Below are 10,673 nucleotides of genomic sequence, written 5' to 3'. Positions count from 1 at the left end.
GACTCTAGAAAACCTGCGTCCGGTGGTCTGTAATTCGAAAAAGATTGGTATTCGCGGTGCAGCGGCAAATCACTTCACCATGAAGGCAAGCTTTTCAATCCCACAAAAAAAAATCTTTTGCGTCAACCTTCGTTTTTTGTTGATCGACAGGATAAATCGGCATAGACACATGAATGGCAATGTGCGGCAAGTGTGGGATCATTTCAATGGTCTCACACCATATCATATCTGGACAGCGTACCGAGTGGCGACAAGACAAATAAATCTGTATCACGCTGCGATGAACAGAAAAGATAGTTGCCGGACATCGACCCCAGCTGTAAATACATCGACTGTGTGCTGCCGTCAACTCCTCTTGATCCATTGCCGTAGACAGTTGAGCTACCTTCGTAACCAGTACGGGAAATTTGCGCCCATGAACAAAGTCCTGTTGGGAGCCGCTGATATTCCGACGAAACGAAAATTATAATCGCGTTGCCAGCACTTAGGCAAATTATATTTAGCTGATTTTGAAGAGAGAGATTGGCGATAATCCACCGGGTCGTCTGAGTCACCTAAATGCAATGGGATGACATGCTCCGCTAAAAACGAGGGAGGCGGGTCCACTGATAATGACCAACACTGGCACTAGCAGCGCTGGTGTATTCTTGTACAAATCGTTGTGTAAGCATCCTGACCGACCGCTTGGTGCCTTAACAGTCTATGAACGGCGGAAAGCACCTCGGCTTACGTAATCAGGCGTAATAATCGATCGGTGTCGGAAGTAGTTAGTTGCTGCTCCTGTGGATAGTCGCAAGCTTCTTTAATGCTACAGGTAGGACTTCCAAGCTGTGGTACGGTGGTTGGAGCTAAGCCCTGGTGCCCATTCAGATGCAAATTTATCCGCAATGGACATTTTTGACCGAAGGCCTGTCCATGTCGTGTTCGCAGATATGTTACTAGGTGGCTGTTTTACCAATTGGCGACTCGCTTGTGCAGCCATCTCAACCGCTCAACAAATCTCTCTAGATGCTCGCCCATTGAAGCAGGCGATCCACCCGTACTTTAACCATGCTAGCAGAAATCCACTGAGGCCGTATATTTTGATTTTGCCTGCTGCGTAGCCAAAAAAAATTCGGGTGGATCGCTGACGCATCTATCATTCTCGCTTAGTAAGGGTTTGTTTTCATTTGGCGCACTTGATAATATCCGCATCCCATGTCTGCACTGTTGGTGTGTGTCCGACATCCGTAATTCCCAGCTCGCGCAACAAAGTCTTAAGGACGCGGTCTGGCAAATTTGTTTAAATGGAATAAGTAGGTTGGGACCGTCTGGATTATATTGCGCCTCGCGTAGGTTTAGCTCCACTTGGTGATAGTCGGAGTATTGGAAAGGTGGCGTCGAAGATACTCAGATAACTTGCCGTGCCAAGTTGTTCATATAGTGTAATGATCTGTCGTACCCGCAGCGTCGTCGTCCTATGCATTATCCTTGAGTAGCCGCTCATCATTAAGACCCGTCTCCGCCAACAGTCGCCCCAGTGATGTACTATCAAGAGTATTAAGATTCGCTTATTTGAAAGGTAAGCATGCACTTCCGCGAAGTTGTTAGAAGTAAAGTAAAATAAATTTATCCTTCGCTCGACCTCCAAAGACTAACAAACTTTAATGTGCAAGAGCGAACCTCCGACCCTTGTCGCTTATTCCAGCTTAACTTCTCCTTCGTGCTCGATTTGCTGCTCTTTTTTTCGCTCTTTTTGTGAATTGCCAATCAAGTGCGGGCGCTCTTGGCTTGTCTCACCTTTTAAAAACAGTACATCGAACATCGCCAAACGAAAACACGGTTTCTGATGTGCTCCGGGACACACACCCATTTCACTACTCTCATGTAGATAATTTAGGTGCGTGGCTTAAGCGATTCTTTAATGTAAATAGGGGTGTGATGTTCCAAATGCCAACAGGGCGATCTAAAGACAATTGTAAAGGAACAACTGTTGATTTTTGGATGCAGTGGAAGGACCGTATAGTGAAAATATTTCTTATGACATTTTTATTTTATTCAAGAGGGGAGGGGTGTGGCTATACCAAAAGGGGTGTGTGCGTATACCGGTTTTATATATTTATCATTAAATTAACTAAATTTGCTCAGAATATTCTGGAGGCAATTTAGCCAGTTTAATGAAATAAAATCCATTCAATTTCTATATTCTTCTGATGTCAAAGTGCTAAAAATAATTAAACCAGCGGATATATGCGAGGGTTGTCGTCCCATAATTCTTATTAATTTACGGATCTGCACCAAACAACTAAATTTAGTTGTTTGTCTCTATTTCTTGTCGTACTCCAAAACGAATAAAACGCATTTGACGAACGTTTCCCACTCACTCAGATCATAAAGTAGTTGAAATTGAAAGAAAAGCACACAAACTTTAGAAATTTCACAGATTAGTTTTAAGCAAAAAAAATCATGAAAAGGCATAACCAGTGAGCAAAAATCTATACAAATTGTTTAAATATGTTTGAACATGTTTGTCTATAAACTGCCTTCAATGATTAAGAGAACAATTTCAAATAATAAGCAAGCAAATTTAAAATATTATCTCTACTGATGATTTATTTTTTTTTGGCTAGTAATACGCTACGCCACTGTTAGAGCTCTACTAAAAAATAAAATATAGTCGGCCTTTGAGACAAGTTCGATTCTAAATATTTTCTCATTCGAATAATTACTTAAAGCTACGAATAAAGCATCGAGAATTACGTAAAAATGTAACTACCGCTAATTAGCTTGATCGGTCTTGTCATCGTCAAGTAAGCACGAGAGCACTTCCAGAAGCTCCTTGTCGGAAACATAATGGCCGCGATCAGTGTCTTGCTGTAAAGTCTCGACACCAACGGCAACTCCCACCGTTACACATGTAGGACTGCTGCTGCCCGTCCAGGATTTTTTTTTAAAGCGGCCAGCGTTCACGCAAACGAGCGACTGCTCTAATCTGTCGGCTTCAATGGCCAGCGGGTGTCCGAAACGTAAATGCTGGTTGCGCATATGGCGATTCAAATTGCCTGCCGAACTGAAAGTCTTGGCGCAGTCCGCAAAACTGCAGCGACGCGCAGGTGGATGCATGTGCACGCGCATGTGGCGCTGCAATTTATGCTGTGTGGTAAATGTTTTTGAGCACGCAAGGGCGGGGCATGCAAGTGGCAGTAGCTCGCCACCGTGAACGCGGCGATGACGCGCCAAATTGCTGGTTGTGGTAAAGCGCTTGCCACAGTTGGGCGCGGGGCATTTGTAGGCTTTTTCACCCGTGTGTGTCGCGAGATGCTCTTGCAGCGCATAGCGGCGTGAAAATCGCCGCGCACACTCGCCGCATTGGAAATTCAAGAGGGGGGCGAGTGCCGTGCTTGTGTTACAAATGATTGGGAACGCACTAGGTTTCGAAGCCTCGGACGCCAGGTGAGGGGCAATGGTCGAAACGAAGTAGTTCACGTGGGTCGACATCTTCATTGATTGTTGTATTTGTTTATGTAGGCGAGGCATCTGTGCCTTCAACGCTAAGTTGGAGAATGGTGATCACTCAGCATGCGGGGTTTAAAGTAATCATACAAAAAATGTACTCTTTGTGACGAGGCCTGTTACCCATTGCACCACCAATCTTAAGATGGCTAAACCTAGCGCATAGTAGCTCTTCTATGACTCATACAGATGCTTGTATTGAAAATATCGTCAATTATACTGCAACAATATGAAAATTTGAACAGAATCTAGCGACGTGAAAGCTATAGGCGTGAGCGTTTTTTGCATCCACTATCGTAAAGAGTCTTAATGATATCATACTTTTATCAAAGATCTGCCGATTCTATCACTCGTGCGACCACCATAGTATGTTGGACACTAATATTCAAGCGGAACTTCCTACAATTAGAAAAGGAATTACCATAAAGTAAGCACTTTGATTAGCAAGCGCTCGCGTGCGTCGGCTGTGTGACTACCTAGGGCTCATCTGATGGCGCCACTTTGCGCAAGATTGAGACCGTGGATTCTTCCAATCGGAAGCCACATCGGAGAGGCTTCGCATTAGTTAATTTTCGGAAGGATGGGTAATAATATTTAGCATCGACTAAAGTTTCTTGCGCTCTAAGTTCTCGCATTCTCGCACGCGAGATAGAAGATTTGTGTTTATGAGACGTCATGGCGCCCTAGTTTTGAATTTGTGCAATCAGACATAACAATCAATGCACTTTCTTGCTAGGTGAAGCCTGTAAGGGAAATGGCGCAGGAGCGGTCGTTACCCATGGACTGTCGTCATTCTCTCCAAAAAGATTAGCGAGTGCTCGATTTAGAGAAAAACTATTCGACTATGTGTTGAGAATGTTCTTTTCGCTCAAGTTTATTGTAAAGTGTTTTTGTTTATTATAATGAATTAAACCCGAAGGAATAAAGCAGGCTAGGGCCCCGTAACAAAGTTAAACTCCACAACCGGCCTCATCGCATTAGTTAGCTATTGGTCGGTCTCCTTGTCCTCCGGCGCCTTTATCGTGTAGGCAGCAGCGCCAACCGTTATAATCCCCGACGCTACAAAGAGGGCGTAGGAGCTCGTCGGCCCATCGACGTTGTTAATGAGCTCGGGCTTGTAATCCCAGAGGCTTTGGCGCAACCCGCTAAGCATGTGGTAACTGACGGGAAACGCAACAAGCGCCTTGGAGATTGGCGCAAACAAAGGAATATTATTTTGAGCCGAATAAATGAGGGCGGGGACGTCAGCACCCAGTAATGCTAGCGCACTCCCGCCCACAAAAGCGGCAGATATGCCCATGGCCGAAAACCGATTTGCGATCGACGAAATCGCCGTCACGGGAAACTTGTAGATTTCCACATGCGGCGAAATTGGACGTCCTAGGGCCGCTTGCTTAGCTGAATAGGTATTAGTTGTGACACCGCGTGCGAGCGTGGGTGCAACGGCATGCGAGGCCAACTTCTTGCTCACGCACTGTAGGCTCATTTTAAGCACCAGGGGGTCGAATGGAAGTTGTGATAACTGCTCACTGACGTTTTCAATACACAATGTCATTGGCTTGAATTGACCAATCACCATCACAAGCTTTCCAATTTTTGACGAATCGCCACCATTAGTTTTCCGTTTTTGCCACGACATAAAATATTGCTAATCTCGATGCTCGGTCCGACCATGCGCCGCGCGGCTCCCTTAACGTGCTCGTTTTATAAGCGTCCGGTTCAGTGCCGTTTTGGGGGTTCCCTTACAAAGAATAGGCACATTGAGGTGCGTCTTTTGATCTACTTGTTAATTTTAAGCGTTGCTAACCTCGTTCTAATTGGACTTAATTGTGATACTCTTTAGAACTGGAATAATTGGCGCGGAGACTCGGAAAAGCGCTTTCAGTTTAATAACAAGCTCTTTGTGTCGATGGCCGCCTGGGGCCTTATCCCATTTGGTCTTTATTACGTCATAGCCGCCGACGAGCGTGTACGTATCAGAATGTATCGACGAATGGCACATTTCTGACGTGGTTTTTATTTATGTTAGCGAACTCGTGACTTTCACAACGGCAACCCAAACAAAATACGTCAATAAAGAAACGATTCAAAGTGCTTTAGCGATCCCGTGCTTGATTCAAGCCTTAATCATTTGCCAAATAAATAATTTCGTTTGTCAATAATACACAGCTTTTTCATGAATGTATGTTACGTACTTAAGTGAAAAAAAAGATAAATGTCTTTGAAAATGGAGAGCATGGTCGAGGCACTCTATGCGCGAGTGATTCAGCGCGTGTGCCAATCCTATCGCGAAGCAAGTCACGAGTGCTCAAAAGCTGACATCAACGAGTTACAGAAGGTTGGTGTGAACCTTCGCTAACAGTCCATCTAGACTACAATTCCTATTGCAATATTTGTAGAAATGGCAGGAAAAGCTGCAACTCTACACAGGAAAAATATCCAGTGCAACGATCGAGGAGAACGCCACTAATTCTTCAGCGATACACCTACCAAATGCATCAAGTGCGAGCATTACTCAAACACTCGATGGAGATAGCAAGCTTTCGGTACCGTTGAGCTCATCGTCTTCTTGTTCTTCGGATGAGTCGGAAAGTCTATCAGCGCAAATGGCTGGTCGACCGAGTGCTCAATTGGTAATTGTCACTATAAACTATAAGTGACGAATAAGCAAAACTCACTTGTACTTTTTTCGAATGTAGCCAAATGCTGCACCGTCCACGACCTCGTCTATATTTTCAAAAATGGTACGGTTGGTTGATAAAATTGTGGCTCGATTTATTATTTTTTTTAAAAAAAAATTGTTGTGAATAAGCTTGGATCCAAAAGAAAATTGCAACAGTTCGATGGCTTTGCTTCGGATGACGAAGATACAATAGAATGGAAAGATGCTAGCATCCAAACGGTGTGAAAGGAATCTGATGACTTGCAATTTTTGTTTACCATAGCACTAATTTCTACAATTGGACTAGCACAAAAACATTGACGATGCCGAAAGTTCACATGAATTTTCGAGACGAGAAGTTCGTATGGATCGAGAAAATCAAAATGATAGTGATACGGAAAGTGAGTGCCTGTTAGACGAAGACGAAGAAATTGAGGAAGAAGACAAGAAAGGGTCATATAATCCTATGACTTCAGTAGCATCGCAGCTTGTGAGCAGTGAAGATTTCGCACCAGTGTCTGGGCTTTCAGGGATCAATCTGCCTTTGCAAATAGCGGCCGAGTATTCCAAATTTGATCATCATGGCAAACGCCGTGGATATCATGGTAAGCTCCACGCGATTGTCCTAACGTGGCCACGTTACATTAGAGCAACAGAAGTTATTCATCCAGGAGACATGGTTTGGTGCTGTCCTGATTCAATGTGCGGGTTCTCACGTGAAGGTGAACTCGTGAAAGTGACGGCTGTGCGAAAGACGCGCCGTGAATTAGTAGTCTCGCTACGCAACGGCACGGAAACGACAGTTTTGATTGATCGAGTACGTCGACTTAACGAGTACCTCATTCGCAAAGGCGTTGTACGTTTACGTAGCTTGTACAACGGGTAGCCCAATAAACGCTTTGGTCGTTACGTGGAGTCTATTCGGATAATACTTTCGATTGAGCACATCCAGTATTTTTCGTTTTTTATAATAGCTAACCTTTCTTAGAGGTAATAAAGTGAAGGTTGACATGACAGATACGAAGGCAATTTGTATAGTCTTTTTTAAATTTAAAGTTTTACTGATTAAGTCGAGCATTACGCAGCAAAAATCCACGAGGCCTTGGTCTCTTTTGTAACGGGGCACTACTGACTTGTACTGCTTCAGTACAAGTCCACTTCGCACTACCTCAGTGCGAGTGGTGCCCCACGTCACGTACACTAGTACGTGCAAAAGACTCTTTAAAACACTTGCTTTAAAGACAGGGCTAATTAAAAACTGTATTTTTATAATTAAGTTCTTCTGTTCTATCTACTTAATATTAACTCAATTATAAACTAACACAAACATGTAATAAAGTCTTATCTGTCTTTCTTTTTGCGCGCGTCCAGCGCTGACTGGACCGCGGAGAAAGTAGATATAATGGTCTATATCTACCAAGGATAAGCTTTTAGAATATTGCCATGTAAAGTAATATTCTCCAAATATTCTCTACCTTTTAGATGATATATTAATTAAAAGCCTTTACGTATTAATTTTATGTAACGATATACCCCGTTACATCACCCCTCCCTTAAAAGACAATCAATCTGACTGTCATTGGGGAGTTTGGACACTATAAGACCACTTTGTTAAAACGATGTTGATTGGTCAGAACGATCATTTTTAATTATATCGCATGGTTAACAAGTCCATGCGATATGCGAATAGTGCGGCGCCTTTGGCTGCGGTTCATGCAGCCGCGGGCGACGCATTATTGTCTCTTGCGAAGACGTTCCGTCTGCGTATTGTTATCTTCTCCCGCAACTCTAAATGTTGCGGGTGCACGTGGTGATACACCACGTCAATGCGACCCTTCTTTGGAGGTTGACTACGAATGCGAGTCGGAAGCTACAGCATGTTCGGTTCCGACGATGAGAATGATTTCTCATCGCCAGCACCGTCTCAAGTTCCGTCACCACGCACATATTTCGGAGCGTGGTAATGACGAAGGCGAAATTCATCGTAATAAAAGTTCTTGTGGTATAGCTGCTTCAGTGGAACCCACACAGGGGATCGTATACACTAAAACATCTCGTCGAGCCCCTGAGTGAAAGCCGTGGCTTTTGCCCGAACAGCTAATTAATAGCTTGTCTGGAGAGACTACTCCTCACAATAAATGTCCCTTATTTATTACGACAAAGCTACATGGCCTTGATCCCAACGCGAAGAATGTTCGCGCTGAGGAATATTTTTTTCTCGATGCTTCTTTTAAGCATCGATGGTATCGTGGCATTAATAAGCAAAGTAAATTCTCGCTTATACAAGCCTGCACCGCGTTCATTCGCAATGTCAAAGGCATTGGATGCGAAGCCTGGCTTCAAAGACGTAACGCGATTCGCGTAAAGTTTGAGAAGAGAACTTCAACCGCTGTAAGGTATAAATTGCATCGGTTGTCACGTGAGGCAGGACATCCATGCCTCACGTGGGGTGATCCCTGGCCGTGTTGTGTTGACAACACGAAGCGAGTGAAAGGGGATGTTTATTCTCTTTCTTCGCCCTAGGGAAGGGCTCGCATCTCTATCAAGATGCGCTATGCGATTGACGCTCTGCAATCGATTTATAAGCGCCAGGGGCGCGAGCTTTCCGATGGACCTTCTGACATATCGGATGGATCTCGTCATACTGACGGACGAGGCCCTCAACGTCAGCAACCAGCTTGGAATGATGCTCCCTGCTATCATGTGAAGGTGGATTACCGCGCCAGCGAACAAGTTAACTCGTTTGCTGCCCCTTCACATCGCGGTGGTTTTGTATACGTTCCACAAGGAAACGTTGACACTCGTGGGAATCCACCAATGGTTGTGGTGGAGGAGGGAAAATTAGATCCGACCCCTGTGTCGGATCTAGAGTCGAAGATCGACAAACTTGATCGCTTCCTCCATGATTTGTAGGAGGGACTTGATCACGAGTGCGGTTTGCGTTGCTCATTAGAGCAGACGGGTGCAGGCTCACCATATCGAGCGGTTGGAAGACCGTTCGAAGAGTGCTAACTCCATGTTATATTACGAATGGAAAAATCACGCTCGTCGTGATGAGCTGTCTTCCGCTCATCGCAGTTTCGAGGATCTTCGGACCCGGCATGAATATCTCCAGATTTAACATGAGACTTTGGTTTGTGACCACAAGAATCTCTTAGGGATTCTTGAAAAGGGTGGCCAGATACGTCCTCGGAAGAGACCGCGTACTGATAGTACGGGCGGAGCCGACCAACGTAAAACGTAGGATGCATTCGCATCCTACGTGGAAATTCTATTGTGTACGCATTGCCTCTGCGATGCATGCAGTACACGGAAAGGCCCAACGAACTTGGGTTGTAGTTTACTGCTACCCACACTAATGACCACACACTTAGGTAAGTTTACCGTATAGAGTAGTACTAGGTCCTTAATGTTAATTGAAAGAACGTTTGCTCTTCCATGTTTGTCTGCGTTTCTGACGGTCCACTGCGTTAGCAATGGAATCTTCTACGAAACGGATTACTGATTTGAGCAAGCAGAAATTCCCCTGCTGACTCATTTGTTTTGTCTTTTTCAGTGCGCTATGTGCGCACTGCCATGAGATTTTTCTCATCTTCGATGTCGATTGCTTCAACATCGACATCATTCGCGTCGTTGAAAACTACGACGCGTGATGAGCATGAGCCAGTCCCTCTAATTTGATGGGTATCCGTGGATGGCGTAAGCCATTCACGAAGAACGGTGTTTGCGTTGTAGACGCATGGTCCGAATTATTGATGGCGAATTCGACCACGGTAAAAAATCGCTCCAATTCGGATACGACTGGACGTAACCTCGAAGTATCCCTTCGGGGACGCGATTTACGCGTCCCATCTGACCACCTGTCTCTAGATGATCAGAAGTTGACATAGTCAGCCGCGTTCCGAGAGATCGGAACACGGATTGACAAAACTTTGCCGTAAACCGTTGAAATCTATCCGAGACCAGTTTACGGGTAACCCTGGAGTTGAATACCGTGTCGTGTCAATAAAGTGACGGGCACAGCCCGGAGCCGTGATCGACTCTGGTACTGCAGCAAGATGTACCATCTTGCTGAATCTGTCTGCAAAACAAGCATTCTATTGTTTTTGAGATCGTCTTATTCGGCAAATCCGAAGCCGAAGTCCATAGATACCGACTGCCAACACTCTACCAGAAATGGTAGAGGTTGGAGAGGTTCACGGGACGAAGGGCTTCACCCGTTGACATACCTCGCAAGCACGAATGTACTCGCACATGAACTGATACTGGCGGGGCCAGCAAAAGCCGCGACTTACTGTGAAATAAGTTTTCTCACGTCCAGGATGCCCTCTTGTTGGTGCATCGTGACACTCATACATGATGCGCAAGCGCAAAATATTGACGACACGTGGAGTGTCGCCGTCAACGGCTGTGTAATACAATAAGCCGTCACGTGTTGTGTATCGATCCGATGACGATCGATATAAAGACGGTAATCTTTAAAAGATTAATCAGATGAATTCATCAGATGATACATTAA

At 44.8% G+C, this 10,673-nt stretch overlaps 4 protein-coding genes across 4 annotated transcripts; 2 read left to right on the top strand and 2 right to left on the bottom strand.

Moving 5' to 3' along the window:
• Positions 1–2,757: 2,757 nt before the first annotated feature.
• On the bottom strand, positions 2,758–3,477 carry CCR75_003363 (uncharacterized protein; the record flags this gene model as incomplete). The annotated part of the gene is made up of 1 exon (XM_067961459.1): positions 2,758–3,477. The coding sequence occupies one exon, from the start codon at positions 3,475–3,477 to the stop codon at positions 2,758–2,760; it is 720 nt and encodes a 239-aa protein (XP_067816690.1).
• Positions 3,478–4,477: 1,000 nt separating this feature from the next.
• CCR75_003362 (uncharacterized protein) lies at positions 4,478–5,131 on the bottom strand (the record flags this gene model as incomplete). The annotated part of the gene is made up of 1 exon (XM_067961458.1): positions 4,478–5,131. One exon carries the CDS (start codon positions 5,129–5,131, stop codon positions 4,478–4,480), a length of 654 nt encoding a protein of 217 aa, XP_067816772.1.
• Positions 5,132–5,149: 18 nt separating this feature from the next.
• Positions 5,150–5,673, top strand: CCR75_003361 (uncharacterized protein; the record flags this gene model as incomplete). Its single annotated transcript, XM_067961457.1, has 3 exons — positions 5,150–5,257; positions 5,336–5,461; positions 5,522–5,673. 3 exons carry the CDS (start codon positions 5,150–5,152, stop codon positions 5,567–5,569), a joined length of 282 nt encoding a protein of 93 aa, XP_067816691.1. The 3' UTR covers positions 5,570–5,673.
• A 13-nt stretch (positions 5,674–5,686) lies between these two features.
• On the top strand, positions 5,687–7,174 carry CCR75_003360 (uncharacterized protein). The gene is made up of 5 exons (XM_067961456.1): positions 5,687–5,830; positions 5,892–6,125; positions 6,192–6,236; positions 6,305–6,394; positions 6,462–7,174. The coding sequence occupies exons 1-5, from the start codon at positions 5,708–5,710 to the stop codon at positions 7,038–7,040; spliced, it is 1,071 nt and encodes a 356-aa protein (XP_067816692.1). The 5' UTR covers positions 5,687–5,707; the 3' UTR covers positions 7,041–7,174.
• The last annotated feature ends 3,499 nt before the right edge of the window (positions 7,175–10,673 follow it).

This window comes from Bremia lactucae, linkage group LG4 (assembly GCF_004359215.1).
Source record: "Bremia lactucae strain SF5 linkage group LG4, whole genome shotgun sequence".
Taxonomy (NCBI): domain Eukaryota; phylum Oomycota; class Peronosporomycetes; order Peronosporales; family Peronosporaceae; genus Bremia; species Bremia lactucae.
Note: the sequence above shows the minus strand (reverse complement) of the source record. Positions and strands in the feature narration are given on the sequence as shown.